The sequence below is a fragment of the Rhinolophus sinicus genome, linkage group LG14 (genome assembly GCF_036562045.2).
Source record: "Rhinolophus sinicus isolate RSC01 linkage group LG14, ASM3656204v1, whole genome shotgun sequence".
Classification (NCBI taxonomy): domain Eukaryota; kingdom Metazoa; phylum Chordata; class Mammalia; order Chiroptera; family Rhinolophidae; genus Rhinolophus; species Rhinolophus sinicus.
In genome coordinates, this window is record NC_133763.1 from 17,520,737 (window position 1) to 17,538,658 (window position 17,922).

The 17,922-nt window shown below is 46.1% G+C and overlaps 1 protein-coding gene across 5 annotated transcripts in view; it reads right to left on the minus strand.

Moving 5' to 3' along the window:
- Positions 1-17,922, minus strand: part of CHD7 (chromodomain helicase DNA binding protein 7) — a 211,760-nt gene that overhangs the window by 17,066 nt on the left and 176,772 nt on the right. For all 5 annotated transcript variants that reach the window (XM_074318933.1, XM_019752431.2, XM_019752430.2 and 2 more), the window contains 14 exons: positions 16,459-16,669; positions 15,704-15,899; positions 15,229-15,396; positions 14,841-15,020; positions 11,911-12,021; positions 11,616-11,821; positions 8,775-8,974; positions 8,445-8,604; positions 4,260-4,349; positions 3,688-3,791; positions 2,228-2,357; positions 1,771-1,843; positions 1,555-1,612; positions 636-864 (listed from right to left, as the gene is read on the minus strand). In XM_074318933.1, coding sequence (XP_074175034.1) covers positions 636-864; positions 1,555-1,612; positions 1,771-1,843; positions 2,228-2,357; positions 3,688-3,791; positions 4,260-4,349; positions 8,445-8,604; positions 8,775-8,974; positions 11,616-11,821; positions 11,911-12,021; positions 14,841-15,020; positions 15,229-15,396; positions 15,704-15,899; positions 16,459-16,669 — 2,116 coding nt within the window. The remainder of the gene's footprint in view (positions 1-635; positions 865-1,554; positions 1,613-1,770; positions 1,844-2,227; positions 2,358-3,687; positions 3,792-4,259; positions 4,350-8,444; positions 8,605-8,774; positions 8,975-11,615; positions 11,822-11,910; positions 12,022-14,840; positions 15,021-15,228; positions 15,397-15,703; positions 15,900-16,458; positions 16,670-17,922) is intronic.

Below are 17,922 nucleotides of genomic sequence, written 5' to 3' on the forward strand. Positions count from 1 at the left end.
ACTTTTCCAAGTCAAGTTGTCCTTTCAATTTTAGTTGTGGAGGGCGCAGCTCAGCTCCAGGTCCAGTTGCCATTGCTAGTTGCAGGGGGCACAGCCCACCATCCCTTGCGGGAGTCGAACCGGCAACCTTGTGGTTGAGAGGACGCGCTCCAACCAGCTGAGCCATCTGGGAGCTCAGCAGCAGCTCAGCTCAAGGTGCCGTGTTCATTTTCAGTTGCAGGGAGCAGAGCCCACCATCCCTTGTGGGAGTCGAGGAGTCGAACCAGCAACCTTGTGGTTGAGAGCCCACGCTCCAACCAACCGAGCCATCTGGCCACCCGGGAGCTGAGGGGCAGCTCATTGACTTCATTCTAGTTGCGGAGGGCGCAGCTCGCTGGCCCATGTGGGAATCGAACCGGCAGTCCCGTTGCCCAGAGCTCGCGTTCTAACCAACTGAGCCACTCATCTGTCCCCCAAGTTTATTATTTCTTTTCCTCTGTGCCCTAAACTTAATGCCTGCTACTTATTTTGGGGCTAGGCAGACACATTGTTTGGTGGTCATTATCTTGGATGTGGTTCCTGCCTCTCGCAGGCTTAAAAGAGCTGAGAGGACAGGAACAGGCCAGGAATTGAGTAAAACCCTGAAACAAACTCACTTTTGCCGCTTCTCAGATATTATAGCTTCCCTTTCCGCCTCTAGCGCTCTCACTTCCTCCCGAGGCCGCCGTCGCCGCCGGTCAGTCTTCATTAGAGCCTCTTGCCTCATTTGTTGCCTTTTATAGCTGCGCTGATAGGCAGTAATGAGCCGGCGCAGACGGGTGGTCAGGGTTGAGGTGTTAGGCCAGTAAAGTTGGCCTAACTCAGCATTACTCTCACTGTGCTTGCCTGGGGAAGGGGAAAAGACATTTTTGAAATGTGTAGCTGCAAACCTGCAATATACAGGCTTTTCCATCAAAACAAGATGACTCATGAACATGAGCGTGACAGCGTGGGAAGGCGCATCACAATGCTCTCGTGTTGATAACGTAAATAAGGAATAATATTAGTATGGAACTTATAAACTGTTCCTTTCTTAACTCCTTAGGGGGGAAATAAGCTCCTCTATCCATCTAATAAAAAGAAGTCTATTTTACACCATGCACCATATTAGAAGAGTCCTCTCCTGTATTGTAATAATCTTGGGCATAAAACAAAACAAAAAATCACATAATTGTTAGCTAATGATATTACATTAGGCAAAAGGTCAGTATTCTCTATAAACTGGCAATATTTCAGATACTTGGCAAATGCCCAACTCCCAAGAGATATATTTCTAAAGATGCTTAAAAGTTTTCACTAACTGGTATAAAACAAATACATAAATTATCTTAACACAAAAAAGTTATTTTATCAAAGGATTCAATGTAATGAAAAACCAACAATAAACAACAACTAAAATCATTCACGAGGGATGACTCTGTGTAGTGAAATAACACTTTGAGATCCACCGTCACGGAGTCCCAGAGGCCCCTGACACATGACGATGCCTGCACAGCACACACGGGCTCTGCTCCACGAGCTCCTGCGGGGCCGTACCTGTGGCACGTATTTCCATGGATTCTTCCTTATCTTCTGGGGGAGAGTTTGCAAATTCCTTGGAAGCAAAGCAAGAAACAGAATTATTTTAATTGTGGGTGTCATTTTGCTTTATCTTTGAAAGAAAAGGCCATTATCTACAAAGTTTACCAAGTCTTATATAAGCATATAATATTTTACTGGTGCTGTAAAAAGTCAATATACTCTCGTTCTTACATCTATTTCATCCTTGAATGGTGTTCTGGTTGGCTTATATTCTGGGTCTTCATCTTCTCTATCAAATTCTCCCCTATATAAAAACATTTTAAAATGTTTAAATCATACTGATAAGCAAGAGAGGGGGACCTGGGGAAGAGTAACAATCTGGGTTCGACATCAAAAGCCACGCTGTCAGTATTTAACAGCGCAGGGAAGGGAGATGGGGGAGGATTGGGGGCGTGGGGGAGGTAGGCTGGGGGGGGGCTGTCATTTAAAAAAGACAAACAAGTTTCAGGTTATCTAGATAACATTTCATGTTTATATAATCATTATGATAGAGAAAGACTATACTTGTACATGTCAGGAAGTTCAAATCAGCTGCAGTACAGCACATACTGCAGTATAAGAACTGAGCCCTGCCAATACATGCGATAGTGACTTAAAGTTTATTAAAATTTTAAAACGTCCTTCTTACCCATCACCACCATCTGCTAGCACGTCTGTCCCTCTCTGCTCGGCAGCTATGGCCTTGGCATCGGGCATACCGACTCGTTCCAGGAAGCACAGTGCGGGGTCAGCTCGCATGGAGTTGTACTTCTCGTAACCTGTGCCAGGCCCAGCGGCCACAGAGGACAACACAGAAACAATGAAAGGCCCGTCACTGACAAAATCACAGCATTGCCACAACACACAAACTTCGTTTCTCAATCAAGAGGATAATCTGTGTTGTGTTTTAAAAGAACCCCGATATGGCAGAACCTTCTACGGAACGCTCAGCTCCAGGGCAGATTTTGGGGGACAGTTCACATTTCAGGATGTGATCAAAACGATCACAAATACTGAGAAAAAAATAGGTTCAGAATAACTGCAAGGTGCCCGGGAAGATTTCTGACCCTGTTTTCCCCAAGACCTCATTTGGCCCGACATTTCAAAGGCTCCGTGAGGCTCCTGCCTGACCTCGGCAGCGCTGCCCCAACTCCCCCATCCTCCCAGCATCAGTCCTGCAGGAAGCTGCACCGCTGGCTGAAAAATCCCTGTCTCTGTAAGGCCAGCGCACCTGTCTGATTAGGTTTAGGAGGCTGCATGTCAGTACGATGACACTGTTCCCTCCATGGTTTTCAAACTGCAATTTGCTTTTTGACTGCCCAAGTTGACTAGATGGAAAATGGCAGATCCCAACAGTGCACTGCGGGAAAATGATTTTTAGGCTGAGCTCACAAAACGCGGCTGCAGTACATAGGCAGAACAGCACAATTCAATTAGGATGTGTACTACAACACACCGCTCCTAACTGCTGTAGAGCCGCAAGCCAAACTGTAATCATGAAAGGTTTTATAAGCCATCATTCTCCCCTTTAGTCAGGCTGGGCTGCTGAGAGTACCTCTGCGACCTCCAGAGAATTCGGATTATAATCAGGAATCGCTCACTGTATATATCATGCCAGTTCTGCATCCCTAGCCTTTCAAAGTTAACAAGGCTGCATCCCACTCAGGGGAGCTGAGAGTTCTCAGTACTGACATTTGTGAAATATTGCTTGGAACAAAGCCCAGGAGGCACTTGTACAGATTAATAGCAGAGGTTAAGCCCACCGTCCACTCTGACACGGGCTGGCAGAGCCAGCAAGGGGAGCCGTGCTGGAAGAAAAGTTTAGGGAGAGCTACAGGACAATTTGGCTATTATTAAAACAAATATGGTTTTGGTTTTATTTACAGCCAAGAAAGAAATGTTTTCTTCTCAAATACTCAACAAACATTCAAAAACAGCATCTGATATTTACAGTTCATATTAGATTTTTAGTGCAGGAAAATGGTAGACGCCAAGAGTCCTTTGGAACTAGCCTCATTAATATTATGACTTTGGAAACGAGTATGCAAAGGGCTCTAAACAAAGACAAAGCCACACGGTCAGACGTAGTCCAACAGAAACGTCACTTACCGTGTTTGAACACTCCAATTAGGAGGGACTTATCTGCTTCCTTATCCCACCAATCTGCAGGGACCTCCGCGTGGAAAGGCTCCGGTATCCACACATCAGCTTCACTACAAAGGCAACCGTTTGCGTAATAGTTTTTAAAGTGCCAGCATTAAAGAAGAATTCCAAGTAGTGAACACGGTAACGCACTCACACACCCCTTCCCACAGCGAGCACCTGAGCATCATGGAGACGGCTGAGCAAAGGTTACAAGAGAGGGCAGAGGGCAGTCGCTTTCCACCAGGACCAGAAATGAGCTTTAGCACCCGGTGGCCCATTTTAAAGATCATCTCAGAACACCAGCAATTTAGTTCACACCTCTTTATACATACATATGTACACACACACACACACACACACAGGCTTTTCCCGATTCTCATCATATTCCAAGATCACAGGACAAACATGGCATTTAATGCAAAAAAAAAGGAGATGTGCTACTAAGTTTATGAAGGTTTTGAAATACAATCCGTGCTATTGTGCAACGAGCTGGATTGTCACAGGGCGGCAGGGAAGCCCCGTGCGCGTGCACTAACCTTGAGTCAGCACCCTCTAAGATCTTATCCGCCTGGTCCCCTATAACTTCTTGTCTTAGGTAGTACAGCATGCGGACACGCAGCAGGACCCTGGAGAGGAAGACAGAGGGGGGAAAAGTTCTTAACTTCAGGACTGTTTGCCAACAGTGGCTTTTGGCAGCTGCTGCTGTTCATCCATCATCCTGCCAAGGCTGATTAGCCATGCTGTATGGTAGGCTTGAAGCGTGACAGATGGTGGCACATAATCACCTCTGTGTGGTGCTTTCTGCTGGCTTCCAACAGGCCTGCCTGGCAACCGCTCACACTGCACAGAGAGGGACCAAGCTCAGCCCAGCCCGGGCGCACTTCAGTTAGTCCTACCTAGTGCAGCTTGTGAAGTTCAGACACGTACCCTACCACTGCCTCTGAAGTATTGAAGCAAGTTTGTAAACAACTGAGCAGATGGCTTTCAGTCACTGTTCTGCTTCATTATCTCATAAAATTTCCTCAGCTGCTGCCTTAATACCATTTTTGGAAGCACATCAGAAGTTGTAGGAATAAACGCGATATAAAATCTGGTTTTACTACCTTACAATAAACCCTCAATATGGAATGTCAGGTTTTTCAGATTATACAACTTTGCTTCCAAGAAAGGAAGATGGCAGTGCGGGTGGGGTATGGGTGGGTCCCCACCCTTCTCCCTTAAGGAATATTAAACCTTTTTTATTCCTTTAGTTTATATTACCTGGAAGCCTCAGTTGTAGCTTCAAGACTAATAACAAAACATTACAAAGGAGATTAAAATATGTCCAAGTCATTGAAGTTCTTAGTCATTTTCAAGGAATCAGTGTTTAAAAACCCTTGGAATTCTAGGAACCAGATTTTCAATCTTGCTTGGATTTCCTCAACGGCTTAAAACACGGTTTTTTCAATAAAGCCCACCTGGCACATCCCAAAGGCCTATGTCTGCTGTGAGTCGAGCATCTCCTGCTGGATGGCCCTGCTGTGTTACCTCCTTGGCCGTGACTGAATGATAATACCAAGTGCCATTTCCCTGAGTAGCCCCAGCACACATTTTCTAACCAATGTATCACTTTTACTACACTAGCTCATTTCATCTTCACAATGACCCTATGATGAAGTGGGGTAAGTTACAATTTTCATTTGACAAACATGAAGATAGAGGCTAACAGAAGATAAGTGGCACGGCCAAGGTCAGAGTCACCTTGAGCATGGACCACTCAGAATTAGGCCTTTTGACTCCATCACTTCATACTCTCTAAGGACGTGGCAACTATCCTTCAAAATATCAAATGACAACTAGGAGCAGCTTCACCGAAACAGACTACTCCTGATCACACATGAACAGGTACCTCACAACACACCTTCCTCCCCACCAGGAGCCTTCTCCTGGCCAGCGTGGGCTCTAGACAGGCAGACTGTGAGGCTGTAAATATCTGAGTATGTTCCAAAGTAAGCAATCATCCTGGATACTTTTTTTATTTTTTTTAAGATTTCTTTTTCTTGACAAGATTAAAAATTGGCCATGCCGCACTGAACCAGCAAAAGAACAACGGACGGTATGGGCCTCCGCAGCTGGCACACGGTCTCTTCTCTGGTTAGAGAACTTACAGGCCAGCTCTGAGAATTTACAGAAGATGCTCAGAAAGGGCCGCTCCAAAGACACACCCGCCACCTTGGGCTAGATTCTCTTTTACTCACCACAGTGGCAGTGATCCTAATGGTTTCTTTTTCTTTTTGTCAGAGACAAACTTTTCTACTTTGGGAGGAATTATAGTTACGTGGAGACTTTTATAAATTAACTGTGAATGTCACCTTGTCACCTTTTTTCTAGAGGAAAAAATTCAAACCAATGCAACTGGCAAGCTCAGTGCCCCAGTGGCAGACACGGTAGGTGCTGACGGGTAATGAGGTGCACAGGAGGGAGCCTCTGAGCTGAAGGAGTGTGCACCTGTTAAGCAGGCAGGACAGGACGGGTCCCCGGATCCCATTCCATTTCATCATCGGCTGCCCCACTAGTGCGGTTTTCTGGACCAGCGCCTAGTCTGGGACCACACGTGGCATTAAACTGTCCTGTCCACTTCATGTCCTTTAACCCAAGACAGTTCCTCTGTTTTTGTCTTAGTCTCTTGAAACTTTTGAAGAGAACGAACTGGCCAGCTATTTTCTAGGAGGTCCTTAGTCTGGGTCTCACGTTCTCTCTGACCAGTCATAACACTTCCTCACTTTAGAGCCTGAGGCGTCTCAGGGAGTGATCTCCTAGGAAGGACAACGGGACTACTTGCTTGTCCCAGACAGGAGATGGAAAGCATTGCCAGCCTTCTTCTGAGACCGAGGGGAAAGATGTGAAGAACGCTAGTTACATCTCACATACTAATTAGGGAGGGTACCCGACGGGAGTTCATTACTGCCATCAGCATAGGAAATTCAAAACCACCACCATTGCATCTGGGAGCCATGGCTCCCACACTCAACCACTCCACGTACGGTTTGTTTGAATCCAGACCTCAGAAGGCTACTGACCCAAAGTTCCCATAAACCACGAGGAAACATTAGTTTTCTAACAGCTCTAAGTGGGGCGGGATTTTAGAGAGCGCTAGTAAGTGTCAGCAGTAACGAGACAGTTTCCAAGGCACCAGAATGGTCTGAGGTAATGGTTTTGGAGGTTTAAAAAGGAAAATATTTGTCAAAATCTAAAGACAGCGATCAAAGGCAGGCCCGGAAAACACCTTCGTATTTAGAAAGGGGTGACCATTCATCAGTGCAACCTGGTGGGTAGCAGGTGTGCCCCGGGAATTATGTGACGTGAGCGCTGAGACATCCTGGGGAGGAGGCAGGCGGGCAGAGAAGCGCAAGGGCAGTGCCCTTGTCTGGCGTGGGCCTCCACCCCCGCCTGCCCCTGAACTAGCTGAGGGAACCTCAAGGACCCGAGTCTCGGTTCCCTGTCAGGTATGTGCGGATAAAAGAGCGCTCTGCATCTCCGACAACTCAGACCACCACAGCCAGCGCTTGGCACCCTGCAGGATGTGCTCAACACTTGCTGCCACTGGGAAAAAAGGGAGCTACGTATGTATTTACTTATATCCCGCCTTATCCAGCTGAAATCGTGTTGTAGAGCTCTATTTGACTAGCGGAAAGTGAGTCCTGAAGAGGTTCAGGAACTTGCCCAAGGTCGCTGGTCAGTAGCCGTGTGGCCTGTCCTACTGACAGTGAATCATGAACGCTCAGAGCAGGAAAGAATCAACACCTGCAGATGTCAGTTTAAGATGTAGACTCCACGCAATAAAATACATTTACATTCAACACTCTTCAATTACGTATAATCAAGTTCTGGAAATAAAGGTAAGGACTATGATTTTAAGCTCAGAGGTAAGAAAATGAGGACCCAGCAAGTTGAGTTGTTATGCAGCAAAAAATACCATGTCCATTCCCTGGTGCCTCCCCGGAAAGCAGTCGGCTGAAGGCAGGGTCACATAAAGAAGACTGACTGCAATTCCCTAACACATGCTGGCGAAGGCTGTTATCCACACTGTCACAGCAGCGCGGTTCACAGCAGCCAAAAGGTGCCTATCTCCCCCGAGTCTCCTGACAGATGAACGGATAAACAAAACGTGGTTATGCAAACAAGGGGTATTACTCAGCCACAAAAAGGAATGAAATTCTGGTACAAACTACAACGTGGATCAACCTTGAGGACATTATGCTAAGTGAAATAAGCCAGACACAGAAAGACAAATACTGTATGATCCCACTTATGAGGTACCCAGAATTAGCAAATTCAGAGACAAAGTAGAGTGCTGGTGGCCAGGGGCGTGGGGACGAGATGGAGAGGAAAGCAAGTTACTCTTCAATGCACAGAGTTTATACTGGGGTCAATGAAAAGGTTTTGGGTATGGAGAGTGGGGAATACAGTTAATGTCAATGAATTGTACGTTTACTAGTGGTTAAAGTGGCAAGATTTAAAAAAAAATGTGTGGTGTATCTTTATCACCATTTTAAACATCAGTCATCTAAATGTATGCTGTCCTGTGACGTGGCAAGTTTAAGGAAAACAGTAAGGCTGTGCAAATATAGTAACTGCAACTTAATATGTACTTGTGTACACACACACACACACACACACACACACACACACACACACACAGAGACCGAGCAAGCTCCCGCGTGCGCCCTCCGGACACCTACTTGTTGCAGTGGTGCTTCAGGTGCTTCCTGTAGCTGTCCTCCTGGAACAGGGCGTCCGGGTTGCAGCCAGCCAGCCAGTCGGCGTCCTGCACCACCGGGTGTGAGCTCTGGGCTTTCACCTTCTTTCCTTTCCTGCCCCTCGGCACTGGCGCTGATAACCCTAGAATCATCATCGTAGTAATGACAACAGAAGCATGTTACAATCCCAACTACAGTGTCAGAGTCAGCTATTTCAACAGGCAAGACAGGGAAATATGGGGCCCAGGTTGCGTCCCAACGGCACCAGCTGGCAGCGGAGATGCTGCGGCACCAAGAGCACGAAGCACCTACCAGAATGATTGACCAAGGCGCGCGTCTGGCCGTCAGCCGTGGGTGTGATCAGATCCCAGATGAAGCTTTTGATGTTCTCATCCCCCTTGTAGTGGTTGAGACAGTACACAAGGATGGTTCTGCAGATGGTTTCTACATCTTGCTCAGTGAGCTGACGTTTGTAGCGTCCGTGAGAAAGAATGTCTGTCCACCGTCCCCACCTGCAAAGCAAAAATTCAGCATGCAGACAGTATTTTTCTGTTTAGATCTGGGGCTTTCCTCTCACCGTCAGGCAGTAGCATTAGGAAAGCTTGGGTCAAAAGTAGCCATACTTTACATCTGGTGATAGGAAAACAATCCAAGGCCCAAGAGTTAAAAACACCCGTTACAGAGTGGAACTGCCACTGAAGTAACACCTACAGGACTGACACAGGCTTTCCCAGTGAGACTCAGGCAGTGGCAGCGACTTTGAGGCCATGAAAGCAAGCCAGGACCTGCACGGGTTACACTCTGCTTCACTCTGACGTGGTCTGTAGGCCACAAAGCTGACCAGTCCTGTGAGATGCACCGGGCACTGGGGCGGGTGTGAGCGTCGGCCCCAAGTCAGGACGCAGCGCTGAGGAGTACGGGTGCAGCCACCCGCCCCAGAGGGACGCCAGGAGAATTAACGAAAGACTGTGAACAGGTTCAAGTCTCCTTTCCAAACAAGGGAGTGCTAACTCCAAGAGCACGCACAGGAAAAATGTTCAGCCAGCACATGGGTGTGATAAAAGACTGTGGATAGGACCAAACAGAGAGCACACTGCTGAACCTGAACCAGCTGCTTAGGGGTATAATCCCGGCTTAAAGACATGTTGTCCTCTTTCACCTGGGAGCTGTGGAGCGCAAGCACACAGCAGACAGGCAGGTGCTGTGTGAGCTGTGTCTTCCCAGGTTACAGCTGCCTGAGCCCTCGGGGCGGGACTTAGGGCAGGAACAGCCCCCTCCACGCCTGAGGGCTGTGCAGGCCAGAGCCTCGGCTGGGAGCAGCACAGAGCACGCCCCAGCAGGCCCTGCCTTTCGCCCTGGCCTGGTCCTCTCTGGCTTCTAGGAGCGCACCTCTGGGCCACTGGACACACTGCCCTCTCTGCCAGAAACTGTCCTCTCCCCCCTGCCCCATGCCCGACACTCCCTCGCACCCTGGCTAACTCATCATGTCACTAAGTCACAGGCTATACACTCACCGTCTGGAATTCCTTCTTTTTTCCCGAGTCCCAGAATGGGAGAGAATACCTGAGCTGTGTCTTAAAGGAGAGGAGACATGTTTCTACGCTGTCTTTGCACAGAGCATCCCTGCCAAGGTGTCATCGCTGCCACTTCTACTTGCTCCCCTGCCGGCCTTGAGGTGGGGCTGCACCTGTCTGCTCACAGCCGTGTCTGTGCCTGAGAACATCCTAGCACAATGCCTAACACACAGCAGGTGTTCAATACACAGTGATGCCTATGGGCGGAGGGAAGGGCTCTACTAAAAGACAGTCTGCCCTAAGCTGACTTCGTAGCTTCAAGAGTTATTCATTTGTCCCATTTTAGTTATGAGCAAAATTCTCAACTATGGTCATTAGTCTGGAACATGGAAGCAGGTGCAAGTAGCAAATGGATTCGGTGGGGAGAGTGTCTCTGCGATGTGAGGACAGACAGGAAAGGATGTCCGGCTTGCACAGATCTCTCATAGAGGGGACACAGCTACTGAAACACAGGAGGGGCTTCAGTTGAACTTCGTCTATTCCATAAACCACCACTGATTCAGCACTCACTGCGTGTCTGCTAGCGCTCTACTCTGCCTTGAGGACACAAAGAAAGAGCCCTCGTCTTCAAGTAGCTGCTAGCTGGGTCTCTAGCAGGGGAAGCCAACTACTCAACGTCATACAAGACTATGCAGAGTGAGGGGAAGTGCATCACAAGGTGATGGAGACTGTCTGGTGTAGGGCGCCACAGGACGTCAGCCAGCGCTGGACGCCAAGGACAGGAGGCTGGGCAGATGAAGGCTGTGTGCTGGGGGTGCGGTTGGCCCTGGACAGCAGGAAGGGCTTGAGGAAAGACAAAGCTGAGCCAGATCGTGGCACACTGAAGGGGACGAGGTGGCTGTCCTACGAGAAGCTGGGACTGCCGTGGAAAGGGCCAACAAGAGAGACAAAGGCCAGGAAACAGCCCTGTATGCTATGCTAACAGAATGTTTGTGTGTATTCTGAAACTAATGGGGATCCATTGGAAAATACAATGAAAGCCAGGATATCATCAGATCTACAGATAACATTTGTTTTGGTGGCACATTTTTATTTTAATGGAATTTGCCTACAATATGCTGGAGAACTCTGATTTATAGATTCAGGTATTTCCTGAGTACCTTGCCATTCAAATCAGTGTGTGGGGTGCCAGAGATTCAGAAATGACACATTCATGGCTGAAATGACTATCTGTTGATATTCCAGATGAGCTGGAAGAGCTTTACAAGATTCCCTTTAACAAACTTTTATAACAGAAAAATATTAAAAGATTACTGTAGTCGTAAATTTCATGTGAAGGTAAAGTAGAAAAAATTTTGTTATCCTGACACTTTGCTCTTAGCTAGTAACAATCAACAAGTAAATTGGGATCTGACAAATTCCTTAAGGGACAAACTCACGCCCCTTCAATCCATGAGGATCGGAACCATTTTGAGCACTTTAACCAAAAAACCCGGGCTCCCATCAGAGCTACTGCTCAGTTCACTTGACTATGCTATGGGGACTCAGAAATCCAAACACAGATACTGTTTTTCTATGCCAATCGGAATTGTAACTATTTTTAAAATACAGTTCCGTTTTTCACACGAGCCCAACTTACCCATAGACAAGCAGATTCTTCTCAACCCGGAAGCACTCGCTCCTTGCGTAGCCCTGGGACCTGTCCTGGGGCCGCCGGGGCTTCGGGCAAGGCTTCTCCTCAGCATCGCTTTCCAAGTCCGAAAACTCCATCAGCTCGTCTTCTTTCACCGCACTGTACAGCCTGGTTTGCTTCCTCACGCGTGGAGTGTCAATAACCAGATTGTTCTAAAAAAGACAGCACATACATTTGCAACTTCTGAAAAAGGCGACCTCGGGTGAGATCAGACAGGGTTCGAATGGAATCTCTCACTCACCCTCCCATTTAAGGCATCAATGTCCAATTCGGCCTTCTTAGCCCACTTTTGCCAGAAATTTGGATCGTCCAAGGAAATATCTGTCCTGTTTCCAGATGCAACAAAACTGGCCTAAAGGGGGAAAAATATGCATTACTTTGAGATGCTTTTCTCATACACAAAATGCAAAGCAGCTTTCATTTATTCATTCACTCAGACATGTATGCATTCCCCCAGTGTGTGCCAGACACTGCGGTCACTGGGACAGGAGGAGACTGCGCCTCAGGCAGCTCAGTGTCCAGGGGTTGAGACAGATCAGGAAACAGAAGATGACTGCAGCTCAACAGATGATAGGTAATAAAGGGCACGGATAGGTGCAGCTGACATACAGACGAGGCCCTAACCAGGTTCAGGCAGGTGGTGGTGGGGGTGGAGGTCCAGGGAGGGCAGTGGTGGGAAGACAGCACAGGGCTCTCCTGAAAATAACACCTGGACCAGACTGTTAGAAGCTCAAAGAATGAGAAAGCATGCAGACGTTTTCATGGTAGAGCATGTGCAAAAGCACAGAGGAGGAGAAAGGCAATTCATTGTGTCAGGTGGCTGGGGATGAGGGCAGGCAGGGAGAGTAGCCAGAGACGGAGCTGGTGAGGCCGGCAGAAGCCATGTCCCAGGGCCTTGCACGTCCGGTTAACAGAGTCCAGACACAACCCTGAGGAAGCAGCGAGCTCTCTGAAGTCGGGGGTCATCTCAAGATGGACATGATCACATCCAACGTCACAGACGTCTTGCAGCGTGGAGGGCAGAACAGTACGGAACAGGCCACTGGAGTTTAGGAGAAAATAACGAAGACCAAAAACGGCTCTGGCAGAAATGGACATACATATTCTGGAAAAGCTAAGACTGAAAGATGTGAAGCATGAAGCAGGAGGAGGCAGCCAGGAAAAACCTCAGCATCTCAGCAACTTTGGCATCTGAATGGTGTTACTCAGGTGAACAAATAGGGTGTGTGTGTGTGTGTGTGTACACGTGCACAGCGGATGGAGGGGCAGGGATGCTGGACTTGGTTTTGTACATACTAAACTTGAAGTGTCTGTGAGGACTGAGGAAAGAACCTGAAAAGACACAGAAAGACGTGACGGGAAGGTGTGGGTCCCAGAGCCCCGAAGAGGCCTTTCCAGGCTGGAGTAGCTGGGACCTGTCCACGTGCGAAAGGAGGGAGTTGGAGCCAGTCTCACACCACCACCACACACAAAAACTCACTTAAAAGGCTTGTAGATCTAAATGTAAGAGTGAAAACTATATAAATCATAGAAGAAAACACAGGAGCAAATCTTTGTAACCTTAGGTTAGACAATACACAAAAACTACAAACAACAAAAGAAAAAATGGGTAAACTGGGCATCATTAACATTAAACACCATTAAGAAAAGACTAGAAGAAAATATTTGCAAATTGCATTTGGAATTATTTGCAAATTGATGAGGAATTTTTATCCAAAATATATAAAGAATTCTTAAACCTCAATAATAAAAAGACAAATAACTCAGATGATCAAAGGATTAGAATAGACATTTCTCGAAAGACAATGTACATATGGCCAACAAGCACAGGGAAAGGTACTCAACAGCATCAGAGAAACGCAGATCCAACCAGAGTCAGCTATCACTTCACACTCACTAATATGACTACAATCAAAGAGTCAGAACAACAAAAAGCATTGCTGAGGATGTGGATAAACTGCAACCCTAAAACACTGCTAGTGGGAAAGGAAATGGTACAGTCACTTTAGAAAACAGTCTGGCAGTTCCTCAGGGGTTAAACACAGAGTTAACATATGACCTGGCAGTTCCATTTCTGGTATATATGCAAGAGAAATGAAAACATGTCCACATAAACACTTGTATGCAAATGTTCGTAACACCCTTATTCATAATAACCAAAAACTTCACTATAAACTAGTGAATAATAAACAACCCCAATGTCCATTTTAAACTGGCAAATGAGACAGACATATAATGGAACATGGTTCCACTACAATATGGATAAACTTCAAAAACATTATGCTAAGTGAATGAAGCCAGAATGAAAAGACCACATGTTGTATGATTCCATTCATCTGAAATGTCCAAGGTGGGCAAAACTATATATAGAGAAAGTAGATTAGTGGTTGCCAAAGATTTGGGGTGCAGGGGGGGAGGGACTGACTTTAATGGGCATGAGGATCTTTTGGGGGTGATGGAAATGTTCTAAACTTAGATGTGGTGGTAGTTGCCCAAGTCTGTCAATACAGGAAAGGCACTGAATTGTGTACTTAAAACAGGTGAATGTTATGGTAAGTATACTGCGTTTCAATCAAGCTGTTCCAAATAGAGTGGGCCTGGGTGTGGATGGATGGAACAGTACACAGGTGAAGCCTCAAAGGGGCTCTCGGTGGAGCAGCAGGTGCTCAGAGCTGGTCTGCTAGAGAGGTGGGGAAGGGGTGCAAGCTGGAAGTTGAAAAATAAGTAAACAGGGAGTCAACGGAGACAGCTGGTGCAAATAATGCTTGTGTGGATTTCAGCTATGAAAGACGACTTATGGAGTTGAAGCTAGAGGGGAAAACAGAGGAGATGTTTTAAGGACAGGAGTGACTTGACTGTCCTCACAGGCTATGAGGATTCAGGATTCAGGATTTCAAAAAGTGGAGAGGGTGGGGTCAAGGCCACAGGTACAGAATCAACCGGGAGAGCCAGGAAGCCGATCTGAGGACCAGGGAAGGGTGACTACCAGCGCCATGTCTGTCCATAGAACAGAACCCAAAACACAAACAGTGCTTCATGCATTAAGGGCTCTGCAGGAAGTTAATAATTAATTTCTCAATTTGCAATATAAAGCAAACGTTACACATGCATCTCATGGTGCTGTACGTAAACTCTATTACACTTCTATAGAAAACCTGCCTCTATTCGCACCTTAGCAAATGTGGAACCTTTCCCTTCAGATTCAATGGTGATGGTGTGGGTTCGCCGTAGGAGAATCTGATCAATGTCTTCTTCGCAGAATTTAGACCCTTCATCCTCCTCGTCCATGAGTGCACCATAGGCCCCTTTTCGTAGAAGATCCTCTATTTCTTTCTTGGAAAGCTGTTGTACCTGTTTTAGAGGAGTATTTAAGATAATTTAGAATTGAAATGTTTGTAGACTAAACAAATGTTTCGTTTTTCTCAAAGAGGGTGAACCTGAGTTATAACAAAGGGAATCTGAGGTTGAAAAATAATCAGATGCTGGAGAATGTCTCACTATCATTTAAATCAAGTAAGGAGGCAGAAGAGATGAATGGGGCTGGGCCAGTGCGGCTTACCCCGTTGGTAGCGTTTTCCCTTCCACTCATGGACTGCAGCACAGCTTTATCCAGACCAAGCTTCAAACTAGCCTTGTCGAACATCTCCCTTTCATAAGAATTTCTTGTAATCAGCCTGTAGATTTTCACAGATTTGCTCTGTCCTATTCTATGACACCTTGCCTGCGCCTGGAAGACAAAGGAAACTAATGGCTACCAAAGAAAGAAACACTCAATTGTCAGTCATAAAAGCATCTATTCCAATAAACAGCGGTGCAGTTTAGAAGAGGGTTAACATACGAAGAAATTACTTTTACATTATTAATAAATTGATTACTAGTTGGTTCATTTGCCCCGATCATGGGACACCGCCTGAGTGACTACATGACTTTAATTTATTGCTCTGATGGAATTCTCTGTCATAGTAGAATGGCTTTTAAAAGGGCGGGGGGGGGTGCGGGGGGAGGGCATCAGGAAGATTTTCTTGCATGTTTACCTGGAGATCATTTTGGGGATTCCAGTCAGAATCAAAGATGATGCAGGTATCAGCAGCAGTAAGATTAATGCCTAGACCTCCTGCCCGGGTGCACAGGAGGAAAACAAACCTATCAGAATCAGGTTTGGAGAATCTGTCGATAGCTGCCTGGCGGAGGTTGCCTCTGACTCGGCCATCGATCCTTTCGTATGGGTACCTGGAAAATGTCAGTATTAACAAGGAGGCCTGACAAACGGCTACCATACACTGGTCTTTTTGTTTGTTTGTTTGTTTGTTCGTTTTAAGAAAGTAATACAACTTGGGGTATATATTAACAGAATACTATTTTTCAGAAATAATGTCAGAGCAAATAGGTTTTGTTGTAGCTTTTCATACAATCGGCTGAATGCCCAAAGACTGCATTTTATTTTACTTCCTGCCCAGTGAAACAACTAAACTCTAAAAATAGCTGGCACTTCTAACTGTAAAATGACAAACAATTTCAATCTTAGGTAAGAACAATCCTCCCCTAGTCAAACGAGAGAAATGGGAAACAAAATCGCCCACAAAATGATGCAGAGTCCTACTGCCGTCACCACACAGAATAACTGTCATGGATACATCTGTAGTTTTTAAAAAGAAATGTAGCACATTTCCCCCACTCTGTTCCCTTTATCATAAATGTCACTTCAGGGTGAACCACTTAGAGCCCGGTGAAAGGTCGGGTTTATTTTCCCTTTTCTTTTCCATTCCGACGGCACCACCATGGCCCTCACCGTCTCTGAATGAGGTAGTCTTCCAGTATGTCCAAGCAGCGCACCATCTGGGAAAAGATAAGCACCCTGTGGCCACCAGCCTTCAGTTTGGGCAGCAGCTTGTCAATCAGCACGAGCTTGCCAGCAGCCTGGATCATCGCCTGGAGCTGAAAATCTGGAGAGTCTGCACTGTGTGTTTCTTTAAACTCTTCCAAAATTTTCTCTTCAGCACCTGCAGGGATTGGACAGCAAAACGTGAATACTGTAAAAGGTTATTACTAAAAACAATGAACTTGCTTTCAAAACCCACTGCAAAATGTAAGAACCAGAATGTTATACTCATGTTTACGAACATGAATCCATTCACTTGCTCAAAGTTAGGTCTACATAAAACTGGGAAGGTAGAAAAGGCATCAAAGTTTCAAGCACAACACATTTAGGCATTTGGAAGGAAAAACCACATTTTCCAACAAACAAATGTTTGCTGATTGTAGAAACTGAATTTCAACAACAGACTGTCAAGCCAGAAGTGGCAGAAACAAGCCAAGGGCCAGATACCTACGGAAACTTTGGAACCTAAAATGCTGAAGAAATGAAGATCTGTTTACTAGCTGAATATAAACAGAAACAACAAAATCTGTTCTGAAACTAAGACACAAGGGGATAGCGATCTAACAACGACAGTGTAGGGGCAGTAGTTTGTCATTTTTCAGGATAATTTTTAGGGATTCTTTTTTAGGGGATCTTTTATTGCAATCTCTAACTCTTCCATATTCATTCTCATCTGATAATTTCATAAGGTACAAAAATTCTATCCTGAATTATGCAAAGCTCTTAAAATTTTAAAATTAAAATCAACCTGTTTCATGTAAGACTTCTATGCTTAACCCTCTTTCCTCATAGCCCCACATAGACTTCTGCTTGTTCAGAGACCTGGGTGCATCAGAGAGCAGCCCCGAGAGAATGACATCTTTCTCACCACTTCCTCCCGACCCCAAACACACACTTATCCAGGAACCAGCAGGCTAAGCTTCCTTCAGCTGCTTAGGTGGCTTAACTAGAATTATGTCGCATGGGTCTGGCCTCCTTCCACCTCTGGGGTTAATCGGGGCATGACTGCTGTGCTCAGCTGCCTTCCCTAGGGACGGGGTGCAGTCACCTATTCTTTAGAAAATACAAACAAACCCACCAGTGAGATTGGTTCCCAGCCTTAACCTGTGCCAGAAACTTGAAGCTACTCTTCTTACCCCTGGTTTTAAACATGTGAACTGATTACCACATACAAGATGGGGACACACCTCAAAAGGGTTTTAAAGGTTAGGTTAGTCAGGCCACCCCAGCCACAGGGACGGTATTTCTGCAAACAGCATCAGATGTAGCAAAAGTGCCATCCTATTTCCATTTTAAGGGCACTTGCAGAAATTAAGTTATGACACGGTCATATGCAGAAATGCTGCTTGTTAATTATTAATCAACAAAGAATCT